Genomic DNA, 17,896 nt, shown 5'->3' on the forward strand with positions numbered 1-17,896 from the left:
ATAAAGTATAGGGCTATTAATAAAAATAAGTATCTATGTGTGGAAGGTACCTGTGGTCCTAAAGGAACCATTCCCCTTGGAGGAGTCATTCTCTGCATTGGCCCACCCATGTTTGGATGCCCTGCAAATAAAATCATGCAACTTAAAAAACTATGCAATACACAAGCATCTTCTAAAGTGACTTTAACAAATCATTCCTTTTTAATTAACAAAAAGCTTAAAAAGCTGCAGTCAGCTTTGAAACACAGAAAGAAAGACGCAAGTTTGGGAAGAAAGTACCTGAATGGTCCAAATAATTATTTCATTCACCTTGCTGCCGTGTTGGGTCCATCCCGCTAGGCAATAATGGCTGACTTCCTGGGACACCTCCAAGTGCCTGCAGGCATAGAAACCATATGTTAAAAGCATATAAAGCTTTGAAATTTATGTTAAAGACATAATGCAGATATTTTGTTTTTAATTCCCTGTTGTTTCTTCTCAGTCAAGAGTAATGTGGAAGAGTTAGCTTTCCTAAACACCCTAACTAAATGTCCTAAGTCCCTAACTAAACTAAAAGTCCTAAATGTCCTGCGACCCTGATATGCATTTGCATGGACCAAGTCTTGGACTTCTGTGGAATTATGTATAAAGAGTTTCCAAAATTTAATTGCCTAATTTGCCCTCCCCCCCTCCCCCCCATATTTCCTTCACTTCAGCTTACCTGTTATTTAACCTCCAAGCACTGCCTTTTTCCTGGGGACATGGCAATTTATTCAAAGCTTATATTGCTACCATTTTCCCTTTTAACCATTATTTTAAGAGGTCAGGATGCAGACACTGATACTCTCTAACAGTGAGCCATAACTGAGCCAACTGCACAGGATTCACAGGGTATGGTTAATTAGGGCTGTGACGTGGCGGACTTTTTGTCTTCCACTGTGCCTTACTCTTGAAGGGCATCAATCCCAAGATAAGCTTATTATTCAGCTATGGGAGATAACAACAGTCACAAAACTTGCTCCTAAATCTTGCCTTCAAGCATGAAGGTACACTGTGTTGTTACTTCACCTCTGGTCCAAATCAAACACATTGTTTTTATGTCCCCACATTTTAATCTGCCATTTGGATTTATAGTAACTGAATTAGGTTTAAGGCTAATTTCTTACCTATAGTTTAGTCAACTAGAAAAATGTTTTTATGAATGGATCTTTGTAGCTGATCCACTAGGCGCTATTCAGCATTTCAAAACAACTTTTTCACTAAAAATGTATCCAGAATGAGTAAATCTGTTACTATGAAAGAAAGCTATTCAGGCTTACAGGTACAGGTATTGCTTACTGTGGGAATGGCTAAGTTACTCTTGATGTGGAAATACTGTAGTAGTCTTGGATACATACAAAGGGGAACCTATTGCAAATATTACACAGTTTGTGTCCACAAGAGGTAGGAAATAAAAAATTATGATGCACGTTATTACCTCAAATGTAATACAGTCAAATGGTACTGCACTGCAAGTTTAATGGAATAAATAATCTGAGATGACATAATTTAAATCAGAGTTTTACATACGTGTATTTCAGTGGCTAGAAGTCTGGATGATACGTAAGAACAATACATGATGTGCATGGAGAAGTGTCAAATACTAGCAAAGCAGGAACTGGTCACTTCTGCCAGAGATGGCAGGTGACATACACAGACATAGAGGCATTTGCTGGTGTGAGCACACATGACCGAAGACTTAACTCATGCAGTCACTACACAGCACATCATTACATGAGGGACTACCAATTCCTTTCTAACACGTCATACCACTTTTCAAGAAAAACAAGTGTACCTGCACAGCACAATGCATTGCCAACAGCAAATACCCTTGTGGGGCTTGATCTCATAGGATGTGATTGAGTACTGAAGGCAACTTAGGGGCACTCATGTGACACTCGGTAGGTACTAACTTTCCTTGCTACAAAGCCTAGATCTAGCTCAGATAACTCTTACACAGCACCGCACTGTGCTGTGCACACATGCCCTGTGTTACCCTTCCTTGCCTAAGAAACACAGTCCCTACTGCAAGGCATTAAGGAATATAGGAACAGTGGGAATTTTAACTCTGATTTTTACTGACTCCCATCTAATCAAAATTTCAGCCTTAAAGCTGCACTACAATAGTTTATTACTTTACACACTGCCCATCTATACTGTAACTTAAATAATGGCAGTGTTGTTAAAAGCAGTAATTCATGCACACAGCATAATGTAAATGAATTGCAAGAGCTGTAATTCACTGAGATTATGTTACAGCTCTGAACTGAAAATATCACAACATGCAGACAGAAACACTTTCGAAACTAAAACTGCAGGTTGGCAGGACTTTCACAGCACTCACCACATCCAGTTTCTACCTGCCAGTATTTACAGTGTTCAGAAACACAGAGAAACAAAGAATATGTAAAATCCAAACAGTGGTGTATCTTTGGCTAAGATATTACTGAAACGTACAAAACTCAGGAAGATGTTTTGTACTGAGTTACAGTATGTCAGTAACAAATATTTAAATAAAGTGCTAATGACATTGCACTCTTATGTTGTTCCTTCATGATCACTTCAGTGAGGTTAATCAAGCCACCCATCTCCCTTGTGAGAAAGTAGTTATGGTACAGGTAACTTATCCTGCTCCCAAACATCACCATGTTTGATGTAGAGAAATACCTGAAAACATCTTGCCACCTGATATATCCAGCTCACTAAAATTTAAACTTGATACTTTCTGGCAATATTGTGCCAGTGCTAGACAAGTTTCTTGATATTCTGTTATACAGATAAGAAAAATACCCGGAACTGAGGTTGGGGCCTAAAAGTCTCCTCATCAAGCTGTGACAACAAGAAAGGCAGTCCTGGAAGTCTAACCTGGACCAAAACACCCATTCCATCTACCCCATCAAACCTTGCCAATATTGTAAATGATCCAGTTTTTCTTTCAGAGCTCCACTGATATTTTTCTGTCTGTTTAACTTTTCATCTGCTGACAACTGCTTTCTCCTCCTCTATCTGCACTATGGAGAACTTAAAAGTACAAATGCTAACGGCTTCCAGAACCATCTTTTCACAGATGGGCCAATAAAGGTCTCTGCAGACGAACAGCAGCTCATTTCTCATTCTTGTTGCACTGGTATGCATATCCTTTGATATAGATGAGAGAAAATTGGAAATCTGATGCTTTTATAAAGTCCTCAGACTGTCTGTAAGAGCCATAGAGCACTTCATGATATCTGTTTCTCAGCAATAATTTTCGTATTTACTATGAAATAAATATACTTCATACAGTGAACAAAGAATAGTGATGCATTTTACGTAGAATTAAGTAGAAAAATTCTCAGAGCTAACTGCTTGATGTGGTTAGGAAGCTTTACAGAGTGTAACAGTTATGGGGACATTCTGCCTTCATCTCAGAGCAGACAGCATTGGCTGGCTGGTTAATGCAGCACCACACAAGGCAACTATATCCTCCCTCTGCCAACAGGCTTAACATACAATAAATTTTGAGGTGTAGACACTAATTAAGCACAGGAAAGTGAGCTGGGAGTGGCATGGCCACACCTTATCAAAATAACTATTTAATGGTCAGAAAAAATGCGGTGGAGAGGGGACTGAGTTAGTTTTGTAGCCAATGAACCACTGGTAGCCAACTAGACAACATTCCCTGTTCCCACCACTGCACCATCACCCTGGACCACAGGAGTGCATCAGTGATAAAATCTTACCTGATTGGGTATTCTTAAAGGTGGCCTTGGACCTCCAGGGTACCGAGGGGACATGAAAGGCTATGGAAAAAAAAGAGAAATACTGCTAAATAATTCAACTTAGCTCGTAATTACTGCATTGAGTCATTGGGCGTATGGCTTGTGCCATGCTTACACCTCAAGCATCCAGTTTAAATACTTCCACAGAGTGTTCAGCATATTATTCTACAATGTTTAGCAGAACTAAGTAAATTTAGAGATTCTTAGTGAATACATCTATCAAGATAAATTATTTAAAACTTTGTTACAGCAATTGTGAATGCAGAGTGTAAACAACAATGCATTTACAGTGAAGAAAAACTTTGTTACAGCAATTGTGAATGCAGAGTGTAAACAACAATGCATTTACAGTGAAGAATAATAAACCATTTCAATCATATAATCACACATCTATACTTTCCACTGGAGAAGGGGGAAAGATAGGAACATTGGAATAGAAAACAGATATGTTCTTGGGAGAGTCAAGAATAATTCACAAATATTTTCCGTTCATTTTTTCATAATAATACAGAAAAATGCAATACAAGATTTAACCTGTGAGGGCACAGATTTCAAGTTTATGTCGTAAATATTTAGAACATTGGTGGTTCCATTAACTATATTAATTCAATGTTGCACTCCTCCCATCCCTCCATGCTCACACAGTAAATCTCCTCTCTCAAAACCAAATTTATACCCAAATCTGTCATACCATCCTGCACCTTGTGAGGTTCTAGTGGTTCTTGGTTACTACTATACTACTTCATAGCCCACAAACAAGGTCAGTCCCCTATGATAAACAAATGGTAGTACCAACAAATGCATTTAACATCCTTACTTATTCCATCCCAAAGCATGACAGTAATCTAGAAATCTAAAGAGCTGGGAGATTAGTGGCAAATGTAAGACCTACAGGAAAAAGGCAAAAAAAGGTCTGACTAAACAGGTGATGAAGAAGATAATTTTGGCAATCAGGTACCTATAACTCCAGAAGAAAATGAAGAACTAAAAGCATGCTTTGACTGTGAACACAGGGACAAAAAAGACTGATTCTTTACATCATGAAAGAGGAGCTCACTTCTGTTCATGACACTGCCACTGGAGACAAAGGAGAGATAAAGGGCAGGAGTCTGCTGGGACTTCCCAGGGGCAATCTCTGATGACAAATGAGCTGCTGCACATTTAAACCCACTCTTTGGGGTCCCTTCAAAAAGAGACAAATATACCTACACAGGCATCACGTAGTCAGCTGTAGCTAAGGACCACTGGCAGGTCACCAAAACTGTGTGATCAACATCACTGTTTTACAAATGAATGGCATGTTTCAGCTCCATTAGCAGCACTGTGTTATAAACTAAAATGCCAGTGATCATCAATGCTAGTAACGCATGTATTAAGAGTAGCGATAACTAGCAAAGGAATTATAATTATTTTACCAATAATTAGTAATGGAATTTTTCCTATCATCTTGCATAAAAAAATTCAATGGAATCTTTCACATCTTAGAATCCGATGACAGCTGAAATAATGTAAACTACATAAACATGCATTCAAAATAGGTACTAGAAAGCAATTTAAAATACAGAGGGTTTACAAACTGGAGAACAAAGTTCAATGCCAATTGTGAAAAGATTACTTTAATAAAAAAGCATTTGAAATTATGTGCTATAGAAGAGGGAGGCTTCTTCATGCCCTGTCTCTGATGGTGAGATGCTCTGATAAAGAAGAAAGAAAAAAGGGTTGCGCATGTGGTGAAGGCTGTAAACATGCAGGCCCTTGTAAAGCAGTACAAGTGCGAGGAAATTAGAATTTCAACAGTTCCCATAAAGGTCAACCAAGTGCATTGTATGGAGTGCGGCACACTCTAGTGAGTATCTTGGATTTGGCTTACCTCATTCAGCAGACGAAACCTTAACTTTATTTACAGTTGTACAGCTCGTAAAAGGGAAATCAGCAGTGTCTCTCAAGTCAACCCTATCTTAATGTAGAATCACACTACTAATATTAGTATATAACGGTGTGTTATTGGCAGAACATCTGCTCCTTTCAATTACGATGGAAACCTGCTTGTCCCCTCTCTTCCCAGTGGGTTCACCTTTTAATGGAATTTATAAAAATACCTAAAAACTTATTTTTTGTATGGAGTTGAAATTTTATTTAAAAACCTGAAACAAATACCCCACTGCATTAAGGAAAGAGGCTTACTGATATAAAGTTGCAATTTTACTTTTCAAAGTACGAATCACATTGTTTCTAGTGCCTGACAATTAGAGGCCATATTTTTTGGTTTGCTGTGCCCCTGAGGTCAGTAGTTGCTTCAGATTTTTGAGAAGGTCTGGATCTAGGCAGGTCTCTAGTCTACTTAATAAAAGCGTCACAGACTAAGTCTAGGATTCTTCTCTGAAATTATATATAAGTCATTGTTGTAGTTTAATGCCAGCCAGCAACTAAGCACCACGCAGCCACTCACTCACTTCTCCCCACCCACTGGGATGGGGGAAGAGAATCGGAAAAAGTAAAACTCGTGGGTTGAGATAAGAACAGTTTAATAGAACAGAAAAGAAGAAACCAGTAATGATAATGATAACGCTAACAAAATGACAATAGTAATAACGAAAGGATTGGAATATACAAGTGATGCACAATGCGACTGCTCACCACTCGCCAACGGATGCCCTGTTAGGTTCCCGAGCACCAATCCCTCCCAGCCCCACTCCCCCCAGTTTATATACTGGGCATGATGTCACACGGTATGGAATACCCCTTTGGCTAGCTGGGGTCAGGTGCCCTGTCTGTGTCCTGTGCCTACTTCTTGTGCCCCTCCAGCTTTCTCGCTGGCTGGGCATCAGAAGCTGAAAAATCCTTGAGTTTAGACTAAACACTACTGAGCAACAACTGAAAACATCAGTGTGGTAGCGAACATTCTTCTCATACTGAACCCCAAACATAACACTACACCAGCTACTAGGAAGAAAATTAACTCTATCTCAGCCAAAACCAGGACAGCCATGAATTTTTTTTTTTTTTTTTTGAGGCACTGTTTCCTAAGGAGGCATCAAAGCAGACTTTAATTTGAGAGCCAGTGCATCTATTCTTAACTGACTTGTTAGTTCATTGCATGGAATAACTACAGGAGACTCTTTGATACAACTCTGTCTTACAAGAAGGTTTATATACTGTAAATATTTACGTATCAATGTATTCCCCTTAGACATATTTGTGGAAGTATTGAAATCTTCTCCTATTCTTTAAGCAATTGAACCCAAGTGGAACTGCAATGAATGACTTCATCTAGTAAATTTCAAATAGTTTTTATGGTTCTTGATGACCCATGGATACAAACCTTGCACAGTTCTATAGGCAGGAAAATACATAAACAACTGGGAAGCACAATTAATGTTTTGATGAATATAAGTAAATAAAGGTCCATACAGCATTGCAGAAAATGGTGAGATAGTGATGTTCAAGGACAATTCTGAAAAATTTTACACTGTTTTGGGCCAAGATTTAGTACTTAAGTTCACCACAAAAATTCTACCATTAAAAAAGAAAAACTTAAATATTCGCATTTTTGTCCCAGTTACTAAACATCTCTATCACCAATGCCATGTTTGTCCACAAAAAGTTCTACCGAGATGCATCAAGACAACAAAGAAATTCTGTGAAATGTTTTAATGAAAATAATTTAAATATGAACAGCTTTTCATTAATTGGGAGCATTTTTTTCAAGTCACACACACACATTACTAAGCACCAGGCATTCTGAAAGATACGAACTCAAGCAGCAGGCACTTTCTGTCACATGTTGGTTTGCTACACCCTTTGTAAATAATAGGAACAGCTGACACGAGTCTCATCTAGTTTTAATTTATTGTTAAGAGTTGCTGAAAGGACCATGGCTTAGGGAGGAACCACTGTGAACGTACATTTTTTACGGCTAGTAGCTCTCTTTCATTGACTTCTTGGAAACTTTTACTTCCCCTTCTCTTAACGTTATTGCAGCACATACATCACAAAAAGTAATGGGTTCAAAATATGGGCACCACATTAAAACCAGTGATCACAGATTTTGAATTGGTCGGTGCAGCACTTGCCTTCTGAAGACCAAAAATAACTTCTTTGCATGTTGAAGACTCAAGACATTTCTGCCTGCTACCTCAGGCTTGTGTCAATTCAAAATCCAGAATCTTGATAGTCCAAAATCTTTAATGGATCCCCACACTAAATTCTCAGGAAGACAAACTCCTTGTTTGCCTCAGAGTTCAACGGGGGGGGTGGACACATGACTGGATAGGTGCCATGCCAATGAATCAAACACTTCCTTGCTTACCCCAGCTAGCAGGGAGGGAGAGGGCTGTCAGCCATGCACAGAGTACAAGAGCACTTCTTCCATCTAAGGATTATAGACATGTGACTGTCCAAAAAATAGTCAGGGTAAAAATAGAAAGAAATAATTAAGCTGGAAAAACATGCCAAAAGATAGGTACTGCGATTTATTAATGCAGCAGTAAGTTTACCTATCAGGTAGGAACAAGACAGAAGGACAAAAGATATTTTCTCCTACAGCCCTCTCTGTGCAAAAGGATGTAGGATACTCTTCAAATACTACATCTGGCATTTCAGGACCAGATCTTGCTTAAGATGTTGTTGTTAAGCCTGTCTAACGGAAACCAATCTCGAAGCTGATCTGACTGAGGAAGAAGGGTCATTATTACCAGAGTGGCTCCATCCCACAGTAATTTCCAGGTGCTCAAATGGCTCTCAAGGGTTTCCAGTCACTGCTGCAGCCTTCAAGTCCCTCTAATCCGCAACAGGGACATTACGCCAAGTACAAGCGCCAAGTGTGCTACTGTGCGCTAACCTAAGCTACAATTAACTTCTCAAACAGAGTTCAGGAACTGGCACATACACTGATGTATTAAGAAAAGTAAAAAAACAAAACAAAACAAAACAAAACACCAACCCCCAAACCAAACAAAAAACAACCCCGAAACCAAACAAAAACCAAAGCAAAATTTAAAAAAAAAAAAGGGAAAAAGAAAAAAGAAAAAAACACACGAAGAAAACAAAGTAACAGGCAAGAGGCAAGAATGTCATATCTAAGCCACAACTGAGATGGAGATGCCACAAGTGTTTGAAAACATGTCATACAAGTTGCAGTAACAGCAGAAGATTTGGGTAACTGTTTTGGAGAACAGCCAACTAAACACATCTGGGAACACCATTACATTGTAATTACTGGCTTCAGGTATAAAATCCAGTAATTTGGTATCATGAAAAGCGTCTTGAAGGCTGCCGTCATGCAGCTGAGACCAAATGAGTATAAGCAGAAGCTTCTACTAAACTGGGTGAAGAAGAAGCCACAGAGGAAAAAACTTTCATGTAGTCACTGCAGAATATATGTATTTATCAACTTAAAGTGGAAAAAAACCAAACTCCAAACCCAACCTAAAAGGAGAAAAGTACAAAAAAAGATGTCAAATAGAGAGAATACACAAAATAAAATCCAGATGTGAAATGTTAAATTTAGTAAGCTTCCTGTTTTTACTTAAGAGAATCCTATCATGTCAAATTGTTAAAAATACTTAAAAGAAAGTAAAGCTCAAGAACTTGAATGATGGCGCCACACATTCTAGTACTTTTTGTTATCTTCCTGCTAAAGAAAGAATCCAACTGTGTATAGGGAGAGTACAGGCTATCTTACAAACTGTGTATTTAATACAATTCTGCGAGACGTATGTGCATGTGTGCATGTACAATGTAAAAATCTTGTAAAGTACTATTTTTTCTTAATCCCTGGGAGCACAAGGGGACAAGCAGGTAATAAGTTTCTCAGTAGGAAAGTCTTTGAAGAAGCAACGTTGAAGCACAGTAGTCTCACTGCCCACATTTTGGTTCCAGTATTCAGGAAAAATGATTTTACAAAAAACCCACCAGGAAGCTGATGACATAAAGACATAGAAGCTGGCACGTTTCTCTGCCGGTTGTGTAATTCTTACTCTGTCTTTTTTCAGTTGTTTGGGTGACTCTAGAATATGGTGTGGTTTAGTTTTCTTGTACCTAATACTGGTGGAATAAAAGAATCTAAAAGATGGTGTTCTACTAAGTATGACAGATTTCAATAAATCTATTTTTCTTTTAATTTACTTCCCTTCCAAAAGCTGGGAATATAATTTACTTGCTTCCAAATATGGGGGGGTGTTTTGCATTGACATTTTTATCCTTTTTTTACTCATATGATTACATTTATTGACCACATTTTGTCCCACATAACTTACAAAATTTACAATAATCCACAGTCAAATAACTAATCCAGAATACCGCTTACATTTCAATTCCTATTGATAATGAATTCCTAATGAGATTGAATTTCCCATAAATATCAGTATCTGTTTCAATACATATGTATTACGTGATACCCTATGACTCATTGTACTGGATAGCACAACTTTATGTAACAAACACACACACCCCAGGAAAATACAGATGTAGTTCAAAAAGAATTACTGCAGGTATTGGGCATGGGTAACGGAGAGGTTGCACACATTTGCTAACTGTAAAAATACCAAGACCCAAAACGCCAGCGAACAAAGCTCGAGCTGAGGAGATTAAAATGGAATTAATATTGCCTGAACAGGAGAACCATTGTCTACATGGCATGAAAAAAACCACCTTTCTCAGGAAGGGTAGCTTAAAGCAACAACGCTCATCTAGATTCACATTAATATCTTCCCAGGTAGGTGTACTGAAAGGTTTTTTCAGCTCGGGAAAAGAGGCGTTTGTCTGGTCAAAGCAGGACATAAGGTATGTTTCAAAGCACGCCCCCAATCTGGTTTAAATGACTGCGCTTGAGGCTGCTGCAGAAAGCAGGGCAGCAGCTCAACCAGTCCCATCCACCCAAAATACACCCTCTGGTCAGGGCTGACTGCCTGGAGCCCCGCGAGGGGCACGCTCGAGGCGCTGAGCGCTCAAGCCACCCAGGAGGTCCCCTGCCCCGTTCAGCCCTCCTCCCGCTGTGCCCAGGACGCGCGTTCCCACGGGAGATCTCACGGAAAGGAAGGCGTTCGCTGTACAGACCCCGGCTACTTTGGCACACTGTCAGCCCACCAGCGAGCGGGCTCTCCCCTGGACCCCTCTGCCTGCCGAGGGACCCCTCCTCTGCCCCAGCCCGCGGCAGCGAGGGACAGACGGTGGGGACAGAGGGTCCATCTTGAACATCAGCTCTGTCCAGACCTGGAAGAGGATGCCTATGCCACGCTCGTACTGCATTTTACATGGCTTAGGAAAGCAGAGGAACGGGTTCTGCTTGCACCAGACAAAGCTCTGCTGGGCTTCCCCAAAACACCTCTGATTCACAGGTTTGGAAGCAAACAAAAACAAGTGGTAACCGTCTTTCAGCATCTTTTCGTTTTTAACCTGCATTATCAAATTTAGAACAATCTCCTTAGATTGTATGTCTCAACACCCCGAGAGGCGGATGATGCTCCTAATTGGAGAACATCTCTTCAGCGAGTAACAAGAGCACACCACAAATTAAAAAACACAAGGTGAAACACAGCTTTAGCACTCAGTATAGAAAAGGACTGAAATTGTATTAATTGGTTTGTACAATTCAGTCACCATCATCAGCACAAACTCTAATCGCTACTTATCACCAGAAGCTGAAAATGGAACCACAGACTTAATTTGTACACCCTATGACAAATTATTTTAAACCAATTGTGCTGCTATGTGAAGAGCAGGTATTGTAAAAGGGTCCAAGCTGCCAGCAGCAAGGTCATAAGCCAGATGGGAATTCTCACAATGACCAGATCTCTTCATTTATTCATTTAAAGTTCTAAATGATAAGAAGTGAAATAAACCAAAAATCTTTGTTCTCCTCTCCTCCATTAAAAAAAGAATTCAATTACCAAGTTACATATTCTGTCTCTGAAAATACAATTTGTATTCATCTTTTTTGGTTTTCAAACTCTATTCCTGGTTAAAAGGACTGACATCACTTAACTATTTATAGTCCAAATGCTCAGAAGTAAAACTGCTTGATATTTTTATTTCATTTTCTTATTATGGTGGCAGTACTGAAAAATGACTAGGAAGTAACATTTTAATATATCTCTTTAAGACTCCTAGATTTTATAAAATTATTTAGAGGTGTTTTACAGCTACCGCTGGTGTGTGGGCTTCCATTCTTAAAGAAATGGGGTTTTGTACTCTTGAAGAGTACCAGTGGCGAAAAATAAAATGTGTGAATTGAATTTATCCAAGTTAGTTTACAATTCATACACTTTCATTAATTTAGTTCCCTCTATGCTTTTTTTGTGGACATCTCCATCAGCAATAACAGTCACCACAGTGTATAAGACACTCTTCATTAACACATTTTAATTCTAACCAGGACTAAACTAAATTAGCTCTCAAAATGACACTCTTGTGCTGGCACAGCCTGCTGATAAACAGAAACATGTTACTTATCCTCTGCAAAGCTCGGACAGGCTATCATCAATTTTTAACAAAAAATTGTTTTCCTATTCAACGGCATTTTACTGTTAATTATACAACAGTTCTTGTCCTCCTTCGCCCCCACAAATGGCTACCACAGTGTTAGATGTCTTTGTTTTATATTTTGCTGAAGTATTTTTACAGATTAAATTTGGGATACACACTACACATCTTGTAATCTACCAGTATAAATCAAACTAGCTCTTTTTATCTACACTATTTCACATAAAATCATGTTAGATTCTCAGCACTGAGACAGGATTTCTCTCTACATTGACCTTTCCTGATGACCAAACCTATTTCCATGAGCAAGTTCTTCTCTGTGCTTCAGATGAAGATTGCTGAAAAAATAATTTCTGTATTTATGGTTTTCTAAGAGCAGCCTGACATGCTCCAGCAACCTATAAAGAGCAACAGTAGAAGGTTTGATTTAATTTATAGAGCAAAATTAAGATTTTTTTTTTTTAAAAATGGAAGAGCCTTCCACAGACACCTGTCCTTCTACATCTGAAATTCCAAAAGTTACAACAACACTAGCATTTCAAACAAAATTAATGCTTTATCCCTGGTCAGGAAATACAGGACTCATTCCACCATATGAAAGAATACTGGAATACATACCTTGCACACTCTGCATAGACAAATGAAGTAACAAAACCTCTTTAAAAAAAAACCCCAAAGCTTTTGTCCTTAGCTAAACATTCTCTGTGATGCTAAGAGCAGGATCTGCCCACTTGCCTGGCTACTTCTCCAGAAATCTGAGTGTAAATAACACTCATTTTCATGATAGATGATGATCTTTATGAATTGTACTGTTATTACATCTGTCTCACTTTGTGGGAAATATCATCTCATGCTCAAAAAGATTTAGCAAGTGGGAGAGAAAGGGGTTAAGTTTTGCACTTATTTAATGGAAATTTTGAAAGAAACACAATTTTTGAATGGCTATTACCTACACGCATTTTAAACCAGGGTAATAGTTTTTACTCTATTTTTTATTAAATGCAAATACTACAGAAAATAGAGTATTTCAAACCTGACAAGCTAAAACTAAATCATCGAGAAGTATTTAACCAAATAAACAAACTGCGCTTTTAGAATTCAGACATCATATGCACAGATCACTAAGCTTGAGAAAGCATTTCCTTAAATTTAGTAAACCTTCTAGTCACCCTTGATTATGATATACGATTGATTTTTTGGAACAACTTTGACAACGACAAGCTGGAGTTTGTTATTCCTGCTGTTATATTTAATAAATACATTATTTCAAAGCTATATGCATTACCATCATCCAAGGATTTTGGCTTCAAACCCAATCACTGGTGGCTCATGTAAAAAGGAAGAGTCAGACTATGACAGGAACTGAATTAACCTCAGCAGAGGGAAGCGTCATGTACAAAAGAGAACCCTTCCCCTACTCTCTAGTACCACTTCAGCAGCAACTATAATGCCAGTTTTAGTGTATGCTCAGTTCCCTTAAATTTCCAAGGTCTATCTCTCAGAGAACTTGAATTTTCAGGATAAGATTACAGAGTTCAGAGTCATCCTAGGCAGACGACTTGGGCCCAACTCCCCCTCTTCCCCTTCCACCACTCCACAACTAGCAGTGGGTCTGTGGCTGCCTGAGATGTACGTGTGGAATGACTGGAGGAGGGGGAAGCGTGGGCTCAGACCTTATTTAGCTACTCAAGCTGAGCAGTTTTAATTTGTTCTAACAGTTACGAGCAGTAAAACCATTACCACAACTGCAGGATAGAATTATCAAAGCCAGCAGATGTCAAACACCTTTATCTTTTTAAAGTTGACGTTATTCCTGGTATTTAGAGAAAACAAACAAAAAAGAGAGGACCAAACATGAAGTACTTACAGATTTTTCTAGATGCTAATCCTCTCTCATATAGTCTAAAAAGTCAAAATAATTTTTAAAATTAAAGTACTTTAAAATACACCATGATACTGGCAAGTACAAAAATGCACAGATCCCAATTCTGCAAATAATTAGATGTACGCATGATTTTATGCACTTCAGTATTCCCAGTGGGCGTCAGTCTGCTGTACTGGAGTGGATGTGTTTACAAACAACGGAGATTCTGAAACTGCAGTAAAATACTTCTTACTAACATTAATTATATAAAGCTGGGGGGGGAAAATCACCTTTAAAATCAATTTTCAAAGCTTTTCAAGGCCTACCAAAGCTGCTAGATTTACTCACAAGCCGTACTTGTACCTTTGGTGACATTTCATTCTCTCATAGCAATGTTTTAACAATCCATGATGCTTTTCAAGCTTCTGGGACTTCACTGTATCTGCTCTGCTCAAGGCCCAATTCTTTTAACATTTTACTCCTTCACCTGCAATTATCTCATTTGCTCCACTGGAATTTAGGATGGGTGTGAACATGTAGCAAATCCAGCTAATTTTGCAGTCATGCTCCAGTTCATTTTTAATGATTTGTACATTTTAGCTTAAAAAACACCAAAGTACAGGCAATGCTACAAAAGTGGGAAAAACATGAGGATCAGCAGTGAAAGGTAAGTGATGAAGCAGGATGCTACCACTGTTAACAAAGTACGTCTGTTTGAAAATGGGGGATAAAAAATGGTAATGCCCTGGAAAAGTAGGAAACTATGTGACTGTTAGGGGAAGACAATAGTTGAAACTGTTCAAAGGTGTTTAAAAAGAAACAAAACTTTTTAAAATCGATACACACAGACGTTATGGTCCTGCAAAGACTGGTCTGAGAGATGCCTGCATTTTCTAGTTTTAGTCATGTAATTTAGCGGCTGGAATTAGGAATCCTCATTCCTTGTGCAAAGAACAACCCCTCAGTGGACAATTCATAGAAGCGACACAGCCACTCCAAAATGGCTTTGAAGGGACGCTGGAGGATTTCTCCCTCCTCATCTTCCTTACTGCTGGATGCTTGTTCAAAGGAGCAATCTGGGAGGATGTTCTGCAAGTGTGAAGGGGCTGAGGCAGAGGATCACGTACCCAGCAGATCCCTGGCCAATGCAATACTTTCCAGGAGACCAGTGCATGTGAGCTAGATTAAAGTGAGTGCAAGGACTGAGTAAAACCACAAACAGGCTGGTTTAACCTCAGCTGTTGTGGAATCAGAGGACATGTAAAGGTGCCAACCATATTTGTTTGGGAGACTGTGGCCAATGACTTCTAAAAAGGAGCAGATATTTTATACTTACCCTTGGAAAACAGCTCAAATATAACCTTGCTTGCTAGTTTTCTTGGGGGTATATAGCAAAGATTTAGCTGTTTTAATCAAATGCTGCATTTATCAAATCCATAATACAAGCTCTATTTTTTAAAGTTGTATCATACCATGACTTTACTATAAATATTGTAAATGCAAGTATAAATTTAAATAGTACATTATAAAGATACTTCACAGCCTTACACAGAAGCTTACAAATCCATTCTTTTTATACATAAATAGTTCACTATTTCTGTTTCAAAATGCAAGAAGTGTGTGTTATTGATTTTTAATTCACTAACTTACTTTGCTTATTTTCACAATCTAAATGCTATTTAAACTCATATTTTAATAGCAAATAGTAATACTAAGCAAGAAGAGCAATAGAAAAGTTCTTTCTGCCCATGCATCTTACTGTAATGATGCTCTCCTAAAGCATTGGGTCAGCTCTACTAAGGCAAAAGACTAAAAAGAATACTTTAGAATAATACGGATTGAGCTAAATTGAGAATTAACAACTGCCACTAGATGGCATGATAGCCTTACATTACTTTGGTGGGTTGGGTTTGGTCTGGGTTGGGTTGGTTTTTTTTTTCCCCCCTTTATATAAGAGGAATATGTAACATTTTTAATTCAAACATGGTGTCGACACATTTTTCCCATGCCATTCCAAATATGTCTGATGATCACAAATTGGTGAATGAAGCAAACTACTTGACAATTCCTTTAGAATATATATGCCCTATGGAAATAAGGTTTAGCAGTAAGCTCCACTAGAACGAATTTTAACAAATTTGCTGGAAAAAAAGTAATGCATTTAAAAGAAAGGGCAGTTCACTTATATGTGAAAAGGTATAGTCAGTGGTAGAGTTTAACTTTTTTAAAAAATTACCAAATTAAACAAGTGAACTGTCAATTATCAAACAACCTGCCTCCTCTAAATCTCAGCTGGCACTTGATGAGTTAACTATTCAGCAGTGTCTCTCAGGTGAGTTAAGTACAAACCCAATGTTATTACCTGCCTTTAAAAAGCAGACAGGCTCCTTATACAGATGCAGACATGGCAAACTTTTGGTCAACCATGTAATAAAACAGGTAAAGATAACTGGTGTTTAATTAAATACGTATTTAAAGGGCTCCCATAATTGCAGCGCAAAAATAAACAACCAGAGTCAGATATTCAGCAGTCCTAGTTGTCACTAACTTAGAGAAACATGATGAATTCACTGGATTAGAACCTAGAACTTCTGAATAACCTGATATAGTTCAAGATGTCCCTGCTTATTGCAGGGTGGTTGGAACTAGATGAGCTTTAAAGTTCCCTTCCAACCCAAACCATCCTATGATTCTAACTCTGCATTTAGGTGTGTTAAAAGCAGAAAAGTAACTAAAAGGCAAATAAAATCCTGTGAAATCAATACTTTTCAGTCTGTTTAAAAATTCAAAATACTTCAATGAACACAAGCTCCAAAATTTCTCTCTGGCCTCTATTTGCTTACTAAAGCTGAAATTGTCTACAAAGGTCAAACAAATAGGCTGCGAAAATACAAATAGAACCTATCTCAAATTTTTTAGCTGATTTAAACATCAGTGAAGAGATGGATGGAAACAGGCCAGCACTTCACTACCTGAAGAGCAGCTGTTTGCACCTGAATACAACCCTCATGCTCCACATGGGCATGCTGGCGTATGCCTAGGAACAGAAGTGTATCTGGGCTTCAAAATTTCCATGAAGATATTTCCAAATGTTCAGGTCATTATTTTCTAAATTAAATCTGTACCATGAAGTGCAACTATAAACCCAATTTTTTTCTGACCTCATCTTCCTCAAGAAGAAGGGAGCAAGGCTAGTACTGAACACTTTGAAGACCTTGCTCTGCCTGTATCTAAGAGGGCTTTCACAAGTAACGCTTACATACTGCACAGAACCAACCCTGCTGAAAAACGCTGGTTGTCCTCAGGCCAGAAACTGGAAGTTAGATTGGATGTGAAAATGTGAGTGTCTCTGAATTCTATGACGTAATCCTCTTCGAACACAAGTGGATGAATTTAACTCACTGTCAATGAGTTTATCAGAACCTTGCATAAAGCTTTGGCTGCTGACATGATATGCATCCTCTAATGTCTAGACCGAAAGGTAAATAATTATTAGAATCTTATTCAGTCCTCCAGTTGCCCTACTATTTCAGTATCAGTTAGGACTCCAAAAAGAGGGGCAAAGACAAGGTCACTTTGATCTCTGTGGGCGGCCATATGAAGAAACTAACAAAAGAGTAACTCTGATGCTAAAAAATGGCACAGAAAATGTCCTAAATGACTTTATATTATTAACGTAGTAGCTAAGTGCCTTCCTCACACCTTAGCTCCATGTACAGGATGTGGTCTAGAGAGGAAAACTGGCAAACTGATGATGTATTTCAAGACTCTGACT

At 38.4% G+C, this 17,896-nt stretch overlaps 2 protein-coding genes across 8 annotated transcripts in view; both read right to left on the reverse strand.

Moving 5' to 3' along the window:
* The window catches only part of DHFR (dihydrofolate reductase), a 638,672-nt gene that overhangs the window by 444,180 nt on the left and 176,596 nt on the right, over window positions 1–17,896 (reverse strand). The window lies entirely within an intron of this gene.
* Window positions 1–17,896, reverse strand: part of SSBP2 (single stranded DNA binding protein 2) — a 196,487-nt gene that overhangs the window by 46,353 nt on the left and 132,238 nt on the right. For all 7 annotated transcript variants that reach the window (XM_069776049.1, XM_069776047.1, XM_069776045.1 and 4 more), the window contains 3 exons: window positions 3,738–3,797; window positions 310–376; window positions 51–121 (listed from right to left, as the gene is read on the reverse strand). In XM_069776049.1, coding sequence (XP_069632150.1) covers window positions 51–121; window positions 310–376; window positions 3,738–3,797 — 198 coding nt within the window. The remainder of the gene's footprint in view (window positions 1–50; window positions 122–309; window positions 377–3,737; window positions 3,798–17,896) is intronic.

This window comes from Haliaeetus albicilla, chromosome Z (assembly GCF_947461875.1).
Source record: "Haliaeetus albicilla chromosome Z, bHalAlb1.1, whole genome shotgun sequence".
Taxonomy (NCBI): Eukaryota; Metazoa; Chordata; class Aves; order Accipitriformes; family Accipitridae; genus Haliaeetus; species Haliaeetus albicilla.